Source organism: Astatotilapia calliptera, chromosome 3 (genome assembly GCF_964374335.1).
Source record: "Astatotilapia calliptera chromosome 3, fAstCal68.1, whole genome shotgun sequence".
Classification (NCBI taxonomy): Eukaryota; Metazoa; Chordata; class Actinopteri; order Cichliformes; family Cichlidae; genus Astatotilapia; species Astatotilapia calliptera.
The window spans coordinates 84,058,231-84,073,883 of NC_137424.1; the positions used below are offsets into that span (position 1 = coordinate 84,058,231).

Consider the following 15,653-nt stretch of genomic DNA (forward strand, 5'->3'; position numbering starts at 1 on the left):
GGAGACCACAGTTTCACCAAGAGTGGAAGGCAGCGCCGGGCGAGTTACGCCACAATTTGCCAATGGATTGTAGATGCTTGGGCTAACATGTCTGCTGGCACTGTTGTTCGAGCTTTCACAAAAGCAGGCATCGTTTCCGAGGAGCCGCACGACACGGAAATTGACTCTGACGGTGAAGAAAGTGAACCTGGCATGTTTGATGGAGATTTAGCGCAGCTGTTCAGACACAGAGGATGAGGACTTCGATGGGTTTGATTGATGATGAAAATGTGAGTACCAAACTTTGTTTTGCTCCTGCTTTATTTTTAAATACGCACACTTGTATGCTTGTGTGTTGTTGATGATGACGATTACTGGTAATAAAAATGTGAGTAAGGTACCGAACTCAGGTTTGCTCCCGCTTTATTTTTAAATACGCATACGGTACTTTTATGCGCCCTATGGTCCAGTGCGCCTTATGTGTGTGTTAAATACAGTAAGGGCACACATAACTGAGACTGCGCCTTTTAGTACAGTGCGCCTTATGTGTGTGTTAAATACAGTAAGGGCACACATAACTGAGACTGCGCCCTATGATCCAGTGCGCCTTATGTGTGTGTGTGTTAAATACAGTAATGGCACACATAACTGAGACTGCGCCTTTTAGCACAGTGCGTCTTATGGTCGTGAAAATACGGTACATGTATTCATTAATTCATGATAAAACAAAGACAAACCAGGGTGATTGTTATGTGGATATTTGTATTCTGACCTTAACACTTAGTTCAGGAAAAACATCACAATTTGGGACAAAGCTGATTTATGCCTACCACATGTGATAAACATGTTTTCAAGGTTATTCTACACAGGTACATTATGCATGGATGAGACATTTTAAATAAATCCATTTTAAACCTCTGGTGTCATATAAACATCAATAGATAAATAACTAGTGTGCCTTCACATGTACAAATAGATCCCACGTTGTTTCTGGCTGGTCATTTAGAATGAGATACTGCTAACACTGACTTATCATTGACATTAACTTAACCAAAGAACATCTATGTGAGCACAGGGAGAACATACAGATTCGACACAAAAGACCATGCCTGGGTCCAAAATCAGGACCTGACTGAAATGTCCATATTTTGGGATTTTATTTTTTACTGTTCTTTACATGAGGAGACGTGTTCTTTATTAAAACATTTCACTGAGTGCTACAAATTGTCAAATTGAACAATGGCTGCTGCTGCTTTATTTTTATTTTTTATGAAGATAACGTTCTGTCTTCATTTGATAGTGGTGCAATGATGATTTACAGGAGTGGAAAGAGGATGGAAAGACATACAGCAAAGGGCTATTGGTCACATTCAAACCCGTGCTTCTCTTCTGCAGCCATGTGGTTGTCTGCTCACTGACTGAGCCAAACTGGCACACTGGCTGCTGTTTGTTATGATGAGCTGTGAGGAGTCGGCGGTTTTAGAAAGATTTGAAATGTTCATCATCTGACCTTTCCTGATGATGAATATGAGCAGCTGGGATTTCAGTTAAAGTTATCAGAAAGATCACAGCTCTTGACATGCACAAACTTATGCGTGGCAATCTTTTCCCTTTAATCACTCCAAGATTGTGCAAAATAGAGATGACACAGTGGTTAGCTTAAAATATAAAACTTTTTTTTAACTTGCTGACTCTGACTCAGTTAATCATCTGCTGACAGAACAATTCACTAGAAAAGAATTTCAGACAGTCATTTTGCCTTTTAACAACATTTTTGGACAAAGGAACAACATTAAATATAGATCCAAAAGTAAAATAATCTCTTAAACAGGGAGTTCTTGAACTTTTTTACCCTTCATTCAAATTCATATAAAAACGTATATGTCCCTCTGTCTACAAACACTGAGTATATATATGCTACAAGTGTACTTACTGCTGGCCATCTCTGTTTCTTTCAGGCAGTTGTTCCGTGAAGTGTCTCTGTCGATGTTCTGCTGCTGAATACTTTCTTTTCCCCTTCAGCTCAGTATTATATGGAGTTTCAAGCTCCTCCCTGTAAACACATCATGCTCTCATAGTGCCAAGCCATGTAGCTAAAATAGGCCAAGAAGACACAAAATCACGGTCAGGTACGCATATATCAGCAAGCACAAAAGTCCATGCTGGTGGTTTTATTGGATGCATTGCAGAGTTCTCATCTGGAAGTTAAACTGGCATCTTTGGACATGTGGTCAGTTAGTTACTAGTTAGTATGAAAAATGGTACAGTCAGCCACAATGAAGGAACTCAATTTATGCAGTAAGTTAACAAAGTATTCAGACCCCCTGCACTGTTTTTTTTTTTTTTTTTTTTTTTTGCAGCCTGATACTATCATTGTTTAAGGTCTTTTCCACAGTAATCTACACTCAGTACGTTGAATTGAAAACAGAATTGTAGGGTTTTTTTGTAATTTTATTCAAAGGAAAAAAATGAAAAACCATAATACCGTCTCCACACAGGATCTCTGTCAGAGTGAACATCGAGTTCTTCGTCACCTCTGACACTAAGGCCCTTCTTCCTCACATGCTCAGGTTGACCTGGTGACCAGCTCTTATAAAAGCCCTGGATGTGCCAAATCTTTTTCATTTAAAACATTACCGAGGCGGCTGTGCTCTTGGAAACTTTAAAAAAAGAATTCTGATTTGACCTCTTGTCTTGTTTTTGCTCTGATATGCATTGTTAGCTGTGAGGCCTTATATATACATGTGTGTGCCTTTGTATATTATGTCAGTGCAGCAGAATTACCACAGTTGGACTCTAATTAACATCACAATGTTTTAGATCGGAATGACAAAGAGAAATGTGAGGCACTTAACCTAAATTTCAACTGTTTTTTTGCAAAAGTTTGGAAAACTTTAAAGGGATTAAAATTTATAAAGCGTGTGAATTTAAACCACATGAAAACAACACCTACAGGATATGCTCTATGAATTTCAGTTTCAGGTTTCTTCACCACTTTTTAATCACTGCTTCTTATGAAAGTTTTTTTGTTTGTATGTTTTAATGTAACTTCACATATTGAACAGTTTAAGTCACAGATCACTAGACAGAGACTAATGAGGCAGGAAGCTGCTCGTTTCCTTCCAGGTGACTCCAGAATAAACTGATTGTTTTTCTTATTCATCAGGTTACTGCATGTGGAGTTAGTTTAACAGACACACAAATTTGTGTTTAATATATTTGTCTTTATTTGATATAAATCATCACTTCTTGTCTTTATGATCATGCATTAGTGCAGTCTCTTCGTGACATCACATAGTTTATACATTTAAATGTGAGCTCAAACATCATAACAGTATGTTGTGTAAGTTCATTGAGTTTCCTTTATTCTATTTATGAACTGTTATCATTGTCAGTGAATATTTGTTTGCACTAACTGGTTGGTTACAAGAAAACAGGCTTCATTGATAATGTTCACCACATAGTCATTAATCATTAGTTATTAGGCTCCTGTTCTGGAAAATTAAGAGAGAAATATTTTAGTAAATGTGATACAGTCAGTGAAATAGCTTCACACTCTTATTGTCTCCTATTTAAGGAGATTTTAATAATCGGCAGCTCAGAGATCAAAAACAGTGAATATTACAATATGCTGCAGTTTGCCAAATTCACTTTTTGTCCCACTTTATCAGTTTTGATTTGGTTGGATGGGTGTTTCATCTCTTCACTGATGGCTCTCTCAGCCTTTCTGAACATCGCAGTAGTGTAGTATTTTCCTTTGTTTATCTGAACCATCTCATTGATCTTCTTTAGCAGCTCTTTGACCTGAGAGGGATCTTTATCTCTGTTTTCAAGAACATGATATACTTGATTACATCGACAGATGAAGTTTGAGAGAGCTTTATCTCTACTTATTATGTCTTCTATGGTGTCTCCATCTGCCTTCAGGTCATCTCCACAGGTGAACAACACCATAGTGAATTTTGCTGCTTCTTTTCCGAGCCTCTTCTGAATGTTATTCACAATTTCTTGGTCTTCTTCAATGAATCTGCCCCCCTGGAGCACGATCAGGATCACATGAGGACCAGGATGAGCCAATGAGATGCAATTAGTGAGCTCCCTCATCACCTGGTCTTCAGTCAGCCTGGAGTTTAACAGACCTGGAGTATCAATCACAGCCAGGGTCTGCCCTTCAAACTGTCCTTTTTTCTTCTGACACTCTGTGGTTGCAGACGGGTTGGACTGAAAAGCTTTGTGCCCTAAGATGGTGTTTCCTGCTGAAGTCTTTCCAACTCCAGTTTTCCCAACAAGTACAATCCGGAGCTCTTCTTCCTCTGCTTTTCCTGCACCTGCTGGACAGTAATACACAAGTAGTAGTAGTAAATAGTAACTCTAAATTGGCTGTAGTTGTGAATACGAGAGTGAATGTGTTGGCCCTGTGATGATCTGGTAGCCTGTCCAAGTGTACCCCACCTTTCACTTTATGACAGCTGTCTGGATTCTGGTTGATCCTTCTTTTTTAAACAATCAGAGGCCACAGACTTTCCACACAGAATTTTAAAGTAATTCCTGTCACATGTTGTATAACAGCCCTGCTGCTCGCTTTTTAAAATAATCTTTATATAATGAAGATAAGTGGTATGTTTCCATTTATTGTGCAAACACTGAAAAGATACTCAGCTTCAGAAAAAAAAATCATGTTAGCAACACGTAATCATTTTAAACTAAAAGATGTTAAATAATCCCATTGATTAAATCTTCACTTTATGAAAAACAAGTGAAATTAAAACTTTCTGATCTCAAAAAATTTATAGATGAACCATTTACTGAAAAAAGCCATAAAAAAATCATAATTATGCATGTGGGTTTAAAAGATTTTAAAGATTTTACTTCATTGAGCTGCAGCTAAGTTATAATTATTCCTGCAGTAATTTGTATTATATTTGTTATGTTGTTGTGAGTTTTGCAGATATCAGCTATACAGGTGTCTGTTTTGGCTTCAGTATTATGGAACTTAATGGTGCTTGAATTTTTTTCTGTATACATCTGCAAAACATAAGAAGCATGCAGCTAGCCAACAGTACAGCTCACCTGGTGATGGTGGGGTTTGGAGGTGAAATGGGAAATTATTTCTGGAAATAGATTCTTTTTGAGTTTTTCTGATTATCTAATTAATTTTTTTAAATTATTTTTTTATTTGGTGCTTTGAGCACCACATGCAATTTTCTTCTCCTCTGGCAATAATAATAAAAAGGCACTACAGGCCGAAGGCAAAGAAGGGAAGGAAAACATAAATACAAGGTCACCACTGGACTTGAGTACCTCTAGAAACAGCAGCTGAATTCTCTCCCTGAGCCCATCCGTCTGCTTCTTCAAGCACCATCGCTGGATTGTTGCTCTGAGGTCTTTTCATGTCCTCTCTTCTGTTTTCCCCTCTGTCAGTCTCTGTGCATATTTCATCAGCGTAGCTTGTTCTTTTTTTTTTACTTAGCATTTTGCTGATCTTCTCCAGCAGCTCTATTACCTGAGCAGGATCAGTGCTTCTGTTGTTAAAAACATGATATCCTCCTCCACACTGACGGATGAAGTCACTGAGAGCTGGATTTGCACTGATGATATTATCAATATTGGCTTTATCTGCCTCTAGATCGTCTCCACGGGTGAACAACACCATAGTGTAATGTGCTGCTTTGTCTCCAAACATCTGCTGAATGATTTTCACAGCTTTTTGTTGTTCTTTGGTGAATCTGCCAGCATGGATCACAACCAGGAACACAAGAGGAGCAGGCAAGGAGATGCATTTACTGATCTCTGTCTTCACCTGCTCCTCAGTCACTGTGGTGTCAAACAGACCTGGAGTATCAACTACAGTCAGAGTTTTACCATAAATCTCTACTGTTTCCTCCTTACACTGTGCCCTAGGCGACACAGGAAAAGCATTTGTTCCTAAGATGGTGTTTCCTGTTGAACTCTTTCCAGCTCCAGTTTTCCCAACAAGAACAATCCTGAGGTCTGCTGTTGGGGAACATAACAAAGACATCAGTGATGATGTAAAGAAATCCAGGCTTTATCTGAAAACAACAGTTCTTCATACGAACGCTAGAAAAGAACCCATCTACTGCCTTTAACCCTTTAAGACCTACCATAGAACCAAGTCCGCCAGAGCTTATATTATATTTTTACCTGCTGTGGAGCCATTTTTGGGAGCATTTCAAGTTGCTATACATCAATACAACCATTACAGCCTAAATTTTAATAATATGCATGCACTAAGTGCATAGTAATTACATAAATTGCAAAAAAGTGCAATAAACTACAAAAAAATTTAAAATTGTTTTTTTTAACATATATTTCTAGTTAGAGAAATTTAAGAGGCTTATCCCTCAAAACTGTAAATACAAAAAAGTTGCACAAACTAGTTTCCCACCACAGGAAATTTATTTTGAGTGTCTTCATAGTTTTATTTTTGAAATACACCAATTTCTATACACGGCAGGAAAAACGAAAATAAATATTATACTGCAAATTTGCAAAAAAGCAGCATATGCATCAAAATAAACTATTTCCAGCAGTGCAATATGAGTCCTAAGCATCCCAGAAACGACACAAAGTCATAAAGTCAAAACATAACACTATAGGCTCATGAGGCCTTGATGGTAAAAAACTACATTTCTGCAAAAATTACGTCACTTCTGGTTTCGGGCAGGTCATGGCGGACATGTGATAGTTCGCGCTGATGGACGTAGGAAGTGTTATGAACAGCTGATCGGCTTGGCAAAGCGTGTTTCTGGAATATTATGTTTTTGTTGCTGCAAGTTCTTTTTATGCAGTTTTTGCAAAGCTTTATGTGGAAGGAAACTGTGACTGAGGACAAGCTGATGGCATAAGATGTAAGTACAACTCCTCCGGTTTCATATGCAACAAAATTTATTGCGCTAGCTTACGTGGTTGCAGTGCTACTGGGATTTAAAAATAGTTACGCAAAACGGAGCGTGCCCGTTGTGACCGGTTTTAAAGGGTTAAAGATGAATGATCCATTGTCAGAAAAGAAAAACATCAGAAAACAAATGGGCTCAGCTCTGAACAGCATAAGGGCTGAATGAGTTTTAGGACAGAGCTGTAAAAGAATCTGGCCCAAGGTTCCGTATTCTGCTAGAAACACTGAACGCGAATAATGTACATAAAACAAAATGTACAGGTAAACGAGAGCATTATGATGTGTTGTTAGATATTAATTCTTTACCAGTATAAGCTATTGACAGCATTTTACAGTGTTTTTTTACTCTAAACATTATACACAGGTAAAAGTGAAATTAGTATATTAATGAACAATTACACAATGCTGCTGACTGTTAGTTCGACTGCTGCAAGAACAAGCAAAGAATCCAAAACCGCGACACTCAAATCATTGAGACATGAGAGCTGATTTCTGTCTGCAGCTGCTTTAAACCATAAATCTGCACATCCTCCACTGAGAAATTAACAAGGTCGGTATGCCAGGTCTCTCTTGGAAATGAGATTTGAATCTTAATTAGATTTTTACCTGGATAAACAAAGGATTATAAAATCGTAAGAAGGGCACCTTAGTTTGAACTTCATTATATTAAATTTTGTGTAATATATCATGATATGTATTATCAGAGCTATTTTTTTGTAAGACTTTGTAATTTAGTAATATATTGTATTATTTAATGTTGGTACTTTAACTTAATTGTGACTGTTCTTACTGTCTTGGAGGAAATGTGGCCATATAATTTCTACTAATATAAAGTGTTCTGATTCTGAAATCCTCTCAGAGCTTTGGAACAAACACTCAGACATCACAGAGTACTTCACAGAAAAGGAACCGTCGACATATAGATCAGGTCAAAAGGTCAAGAGTGTCTCTTTATCTTTAGTACTCATCCACATTTATGTGAACTAGAAATGTATAACACAAAAGACATTTGAACAATATATATATATATATATATATATATATATATATATATATATATATATATATATATATATATATATATATATATATATATATAAAATGTATACATGTACTCACTGCTGTCCATGTTTGTCTGTTTCAGTGTCTCTGCTGCTGAATGCTTTCTTTCGCCCTCAGCTCTCACTTAAAACCTGCTCCAGTCTCCTCCCCTTGAATGTGTCACTCCCTGTCACAGATCAGACATCAGAAACTGCTGAACTCTGAGCACTGAGTGGGTAAAACTGCTCCACCTGCTGGTATCAGTGGGAACCTGCTATCAAACAGCAAAAACATTATATACAGTGCAGTTTCACAGAGTCCTGATTCGGTGGTCATCCATCTGTGTGCTTTATTAATAAGTCTATGACTCTCCACTGGATATGATTTGGTGGGTTGACCAGAATACAGCAGTGTTGAACTTTTATCAATAAAGTGACAATTGTTAAACTTCCTGTATTAGTTCCAAAAGTTATCAGCAAAATTTGTCCAAACAGTTGTTTTTAGATATTGCAAGGTTACTTTAATTTATCTACAGAAAGTACAGAAAGACAGAGTGCTAAAACACTCAACAGACAGTGTTGGGGAGTAACTGAATACATGTACCGGCGTTACATATTTAAAATACAAAATATGAGTAACTGTATTCAGTTACAGTTACCGTTTAAAAAGGTGGTATTCAGAATACAGTTACATTGTTGAAATAAATGGATTACATGGCGGTCTTTTCCTGTTTCATATGTTAGGCTATGCCATCTGTATTTTTGGTAATTCCACGCCAGTGGAATCCCAAACAATACGCGCAATAAGAGGCTCTAATGCCTGTGTCTCAATGTTGCGGCCCATGTGACCACATAATGACGTGAAGAACTATTTTTATTATTAAAATTATTATTCAACAAATAACTTTAATATGAAGGCAATAGGCAGAGAGTTACAGGCATAGCCCTAAAGAATGTAGCCTGATGAGCAGTGTAGTCCGTGCTGCAGGGAGAATGGACTGAAATACCCGTTATGTGTCACGGCGGGGTGCGCCGATAAGTTTAGTTTACAGGACCCAGAAGCAGACACTAAAAGGCGGAGTTGCTGGCTGAACAGAAGACGATCCTTTATTTGGATTTTGGCACATGAAAAAGCATGAAGCTAGAAAAACTAAGAAAACTGTGAACACTCAGAAAAGTAAAGGACTAAGAAACTCAGTGAAAATACTATGACAAACTATGAACACTGAGTAAACTATGACGAAACACTATGAGGATGCAAACAGACAACCTGACAACGAAACATAGAAAACGGAGGACTTAAAAACACACATGAGTTGATCAGGGGAAGTCGAGACACATGAGGAAACAGCTGACAACGATGAACATAACGATGCACAGGAAATGTAAACTCAAACACAATGACATGAAAACTGGACTTTCAAAATAAACAGAAAAACATGACAAGACACAGGCATGACAACATCGACCAGAACCATGACACATAAGACACAATAAACAACAATGGGAACACCGCTGACACACATGAACCTAATAACAAGGCAGGGGAAGGGAACCTAAATACAGTGAACAAAGAACATACTGGACTCTTACAACATAACACAGGAAACATGAGGCAGACCAAACAACATGGGCTTGACACATGAAACATGTTGTGGAAATTTTAATTACCAAAGCCTGCAGACACGATGAGTTGTAACAACACCTTTATTTCAGCTATCTCATGCATAAGGAGGGACGTCAGTCAGGGGGCACTGAAAGTCGTCTTTGACAATGAACAATTCAATTCCTTTTTATACACAGTCGCAGAACAAAAGGCTTTTACAGTTGCAGTTCACACCTTGGCTCTAAACAGGAAGAATCACCTGTGTGAATCTCCCACACTCTGGGGTCAAGTCCTCCTGTTCACCAGTTTCTCACCGTCTGTTTTCCGGCATGAATGAGGTGTGAAACTAAGTAACATGAAAGCATTTCATCAAGAAATACATTAAAGGACAATACATTAAAGAGAAATCCCACAACAGTTCCCACCCTCTTGATTGCATCTCAATCACTAGTACCAAGGATTTCTCTTCCTAACATTCTGTTAATTACATCAGCAATATTGCACACTCAAAAGGTTTCACAATATGCATCATTCTTACAGTGTCAGGAAAATAATTTCACTCATCAAAATCATCCTCGCTCTCACTATCATCGATGTAATCTTCAGCCTGCAATAGGGGGAGCTGCAATTTGGGAGACTCGCTTTCTCTTGTCAGTGCCACTGTGATTAATCTACTCAGTACGGAGGCATGGGATCAGACAACAACCGCAGCATGTGAGAATGGCAATAAAAGTGGCTATGGACATTAGCAACGACATTACTATGGCCTTATACTTCCCAAACTGTCTGTTGACCCACCCGTCTAATGGGTTAGTAATGCCGGAGTCCTCTGTCATTTGGGATGACAGTGTTCGCAAACCTTCCAAGGCTCTGGTTATAGTGCCATCTGGGGCTGTGTTGTTTGGAATGAAAGTGCAGCACAGAGGACCTACCATAGTGCAGACCCCCCCCCCCCCCTTTTTCAGCCAAGAGCATGTCCAGAGCCATTTGATTCTGCCAGGCCATCAAGGATGCGGCAGCCAGCTGTTCGGATAGGCCCGCCACTGCATCCCGTGTCAGATTGGCCAGTCGTTGGACATTGTAATGTACATAGTTGATTCTGTCCACATTCTTATTCGGAGTTACCCATAAGAAGATGGACTCAAACCCCCCTGCAACCTGGTTGGCCAATTTAAACTCATCAGGGACACCTCTAGGGATACCTATAGCATCTATATAAGTTGGGGAGTTTTTAGCCAAATCAAAATCTTCCGTTGTGGTGCTATGGGCCCTTCCCACATGGGCCTCTGCATGGGACCCTGGTAACACTATAGGGAATGCCAACCTCACAATGGTGCAGGTTCCTGACCAGCCGCTGGACAGTGTCTCTTAGCACCTTGTCACCGCACCACCAGAACAGATCGGCTCGAGCCACATTAATGTTGCTCATATTTTCCCATTTTGTGACATTTATTATTTTAGCACACCATGAATCTTCAGGAGCTCCTACGGGGGTGGCATTTATCCTGGTTAGGCACGTATAATTTCCGGCCTTCAGGGAGAAAGCGCGGGGGGGTGACACTTTTCCTTACCACTGGGAAAGGAGTACTTAATACAGCGCAATCATGGTCCACCCTCTCCCTCATGTGGAGCTGTAACATGCAATCAAATCCTGGCCTGTCCTCCCAAAACAATAAAGGGGCAGCCACAGTGAACAGTGTGGGGCGGGCTGCAGAGCAGGCCAGTCTGTCATGTTGTTTACCCTGGCTGTGCATGTTATCCAGTCAAGCCAAGTATTTTTGTCTAGTAACCCGTCTCTACTTGCACGACATTCTCTGGGGAGGTGATATTCAGATAATTTACGAAGGGGTGCGCAAGTGGTTTGAACCTTTGCTTGGCTATGGTGGCGGTGACCAGTGTTGGTCAAGTTACTTGAAAAAAATAATCAGTAACTAATTACTGATTACTTCCCCCAAAAAGTAATCCCGTTACTTTACTGATTACTTATTTTCAAAAGTAATTAATTACTTAGTTACTTAGTTACTTTTTAAAAACCCGATTTACAACCTGAAGAGGTGATAAAGCGATAGATCTCTCAGCCCAATTCTACTTTTTCTGCATAATCCATCATACAAAATGTAATCAAATGGAAAAGTCCCTTTTTAAAACTTGTTTTATTAGTTTTAATCTTTTAACTTTATGCATCAAGCAAACATGTAATTATCTGCAACATTCACTGACTGGAAGAAATTTGTTTAATATTTAAACCTATTTTCTGCACATTCCAGCTCATAATTTATTTATTTTTTTTGTGTTTACACTCAGTCTTTCAAATAGATGCAAGTAAAACACAGCAGAAAATAAATAAAATCAAAGACTAGCGGTCCTGTTGCTCTATTTTCACCTGTAAAGCAGGAGTGGGGTAGGCGGAGGTTTACCCTGGTGCAGGTGTGCCACAGCGGTCAGTGGAAGGATATGGCAGCTCTGTGAGTTTCCCATTACGTCGTAGCTACTCGGTGCTTGCTCGGAAGTTTAGGGTTTTTTTCGCTGTAAAAAGAAGTTTTCTTCCCACGCACGATGGACACTAATGTTTTTGTCACTTTTTATGGAATCAAACTCAAAGTAAGGTCAGTACTTCCACGCTTTAAACGCTACACGCTCATACTCTCTCCCACAATCGATATGTGATCCATTGTTGATCTGCACACAGCTGTTGTCACTAACGTCGCACTCGCATACGTCACTGTCATGAGACATTCTCGCAAAAAAAATCACGGTTTTAGTAACGCAGTAACGCAGCGTTCCTACGGGAAAGTAACGGTAATCTAATTACCGTTTTTGCCATAGTAATCCCTTATGTAAGAGCCATTTAAAGGTTAATTTTATTTGTACTGGTAAAATGATTAGAGGAGAAATATATATGTTTGATGTTAAGAATATAATTCTAGTTGATTTTAAAATACTGTTTGTTAAATGTATAGACTATAGAAGTGCAACATTCTAATGCGCTTTTTAGTATTTTGGGCTTCCGGCACACTGTAATTACGTAGTTGGGGAGTCGGATAAGCTGGAAGCAACACAGTTTTTTGACCGAGTCTTGCCATGTAAACTAAAAGTGTCAATAAACATATTGTTTGCAAGAAGGATACTTGGACTTGCTCGCGTTTCAATGCACGGACTGACTCCTAACGGCGGTACAGAAGAGTGAAATAGGGACGGAGTGCCGCCGCTACACCTTACTTTACTCGTTACTCAAAAAAAGTAATCGGATTACAGTAACGCGTTACTGCCCATCTCTGGCGGTGACCTCTGTTGCATTAACACGGGTCATACTGTGGTTTGGGCTTAATGCATGATGTAGTCTTACCTTCATTATGCCCATTGTGTCTGCACCGTCCTGGTCCACTCCTATGATTAAATAAAAGGAGTCGTGGCATTGTCCTGGGAAGTTTGGTCTCCTGGAAAATGGGTTCCAATTCAGGTTCTTAATTGTTAGCAGTAATGGGTTCAGGCCGGTACCAGTTGCCAATTGGGCTCTAACAAAGGAAAAAACTGTTCTTACTTTTCATCTTACCCTCTGTTGATTTTGTCTGTTCTCCCCAGTACCCCGGCCTGGAATGCCACCACACAAAACTCCAACTTGGACACCGCTTCTGGTATCCCGGAACGCCATGTCCAAATATGCACAAATAAACATCATAACCTCTCCAGCTTTCATTATAGCCTTTACAGTCTATCACATTGCACAGGTCAAAGCTGAAAGTCTGGGTAGTTGCATACGTATAGTGTAGCTCAATGTATCCGCCATACTCAGTAAGGCATTTGTCTCTCATCTTGTAGGTTGCTCCTTCTGTTGCACGAACTTCCTTGGATGTTGGCAGGGTGCCCAGCTGCTGATCTCTCCAGAGGCTCCACCAGAGGGTGATCATCAGCCCACTGAAAAGCATCAGAGCTACCCCAGTGATGAGCTGCTTCCTGGCTCGTTGCATTGTTGCAGGTAGAGGGTAGACTGCCTACTGCCTAAATGAGGTGTGGGGATTATTCTGCCCTGTTTGTCACTTCACTACAGCAATGCGAGCAGGCAGGAGGATGGCATCCAGCAGCGCTGCTACCTGGTTAGCATTGAGGATGGGCTTCCCATCAGATTTCAGGAACTTTCTGTGCCTCCACAAGGCGCCAAAATCATGCACCACACCAAACGCGTAGCGAGAGTCAGTGTAGATGGTGGCCGACTGACTCTCCGCAAGTTTACAGGCTTCTGTGAGCACCACAAGTGCCACAGTCTGTGCTGAGAAGTGTCTGGGCAACGAGCCTGAAACGAGAGTTGCATGATCAGAACACACAGCAAAACCCACCCGGTTAGTTCCACGTGAATCACGTGAGGAGGAGCCATCTGCATATAACGCTATGTCAGAGTTCTCGATGGGAACATCTAACAAGTCAATCCGAGATGTACAAGTTTCACCCAATACAGCAGTGCAGCTGTGTGGTTCACCATCCTCTTGCGTGGGGAGAAGAGTGGCTGGGTTAAGTGTTGTGCATCGTTTCACTGTGATGTTGGGCATGTCAAGCAGTATAGAAGATTACCTGAGCCAGCGAGCTGCAGAAAGGTGTGAAGTTTTCTGCTCCAGCAAAATGAGAGAAACTGCATGGGGTACCTGCACTGTCAGAGGAGAGTACCCTACAATGTCACGTGAGGCAAGCACGGCCTTCTCACACGCAGCTACTGCTCGTAGGCATCCAGGCAGTCCTGCAGCCACTGGGTCAAGCTTGGAAGAGTAATAACCCACCGGGCGAAGTGAATCACCATGCTGCTGTAAAAGAAAAGAGGACATGAAACCATTCTTTTCATCCACCATTTGTGCATATGGTTTGGATGGGTTTGGAAGCGCTAAAACGGGCGCTGTTTGCAGCAGCTGTTTCAAGGAAGTGAAGGCAGCTTCAGCCTGTGGTTTCCAAGAAATGCGATGATTGGCTGACAGACTTGCACAATGAATGAGCGCAGTAGGTGGAGCCTCCACAGAGGAGTAGTGTGGAATGAAATTGCGGCAGTATGATGTGGTTCCTAGGAATGACATCACCTGTTTTTTGGTGAGGGGTTTTGGAATAGTCATCACAGCTTCCACCCTCTTGGAGGAAATCTGGTGACAGTTGTAAGAAATCACATGCCCTAAGAATGTGACTTGCTCTTTACAAAACTACAGTTTTGACTTACTAGCTTTGTGGCCCTTGTGATGCAAATGTGTCAGTAAAGTGAGAGAATCTGCCAGACACTGCTCTTGTGTGGGTGCACACAGTAGCAGATCATTGACATATTGCAGTAACACTGTGCTTTCGGAGAGGATCAAGTCTGACAGAGAGTCTCTTAAGGCGGCATTGTAAATCGTGGGGGACTCACAGTAGCCTTGACACAACCGAATGAATGTGTAAGCCTTTCCCTGGAACTCAAAGCAAACCAGAACTGGCTATCTGAGTGAACTGGAACAGAGAAGAATGCATTAGTCAGGTCAGCAACAGTAAACCACATAGCGTCAGATGGGATTTGGGACAAAATGGTGTGGGGGTTAGGAACCACAGGGGCTCTGGGGATTACAACCTTGTTCACAGCTTGTAAGTCCTGCACAAACCTCCACTCAACAGGTTCATTTGGTCCTCTGATTTTCTTCACAGGGAATAGTGGAGTGCGAACCAGAGAGGTGGGGCATGGGATAATTACTCCGGCCTTTAACAGGGATTCAAACACAGGAGTAATCCCCTCTATGGCTTCCTGTTTCCGAGGATGTTGTCTTTGGCATGGTCTAAACGAGGACTTTGGAGTGATTACCACTGGCTCACAATCTGTAATCAGGCCTACATCATACTTAGATGAGGCCCACAGGCCGTCAGGCACCTCTGTCAGCAGGGGGTGTGAGGAGTTTAGAGGAGGTGTCGTTTGAAACAGACAGTGTGCGACAGCTATGTTCACTAGCTCAACTGAGCGGACACACTGGACTGTATACGTCATGGTCTTTTTGTAGGCTTTCATTTCTCGAGAAAACAGTACTGTGGGATTCTCTGTAGTCTCCCAATCGCAAGCGCGGTAGCACCGGTGCATAAATTCTCCCATGTCTTCCCACTGGAAGCTGTGAGCTTT

General features: G+C 40.7%; 1 protein-coding gene across 2 annotated transcripts; it reads right to left on the reverse strand.

The window, feature by feature from the left end:
• Positions 1-3,182: 3,182 nt before the first annotated feature.
• On the reverse strand, positions 3,183-8,141 carry LOC145426000 (GTPase IMAP family member 8-like). Of its 2 annotated transcripts, none has more exons than XM_080299569.1 (3): positions 8,015-8,141; positions 5,281-5,973; positions 3,183-4,307 (listed from the first exon to the last, which is right to left on the reverse strand). In XM_080299569.1, exons 1-3 carry the CDS (start codon positions 8,022-8,024, stop codon positions 3,601-3,603), a joined length of 1,410 nt encoding a protein of 469 aa, XP_080155695.1. In that variant the 5' UTR covers positions 8,025-8,141; the 3' UTR covers positions 3,183-3,600. The 2 variants fall into 2 exon arrangements, with proteins under 2 accessions (XP_080155695.1, XP_080155694.1); XM_080299568.1 differs by having other exon boundaries at positions 3,183-4,310.
• Between the last annotated feature and the right edge of the window lie 7,512 nt (positions 8,142-15,653).

Coding starts and splice junctions, on each gene's coding strand:
- LOC145426000 (XM_080299568.1), bottom strand. Junction 4,311..5,280: donor TTCAGCTGCTGTTTCTAGAG/GTACTCAAGTCC, acceptor ATTACTGTCCAG/CAGGTGCAGGAAAAGCAGAG.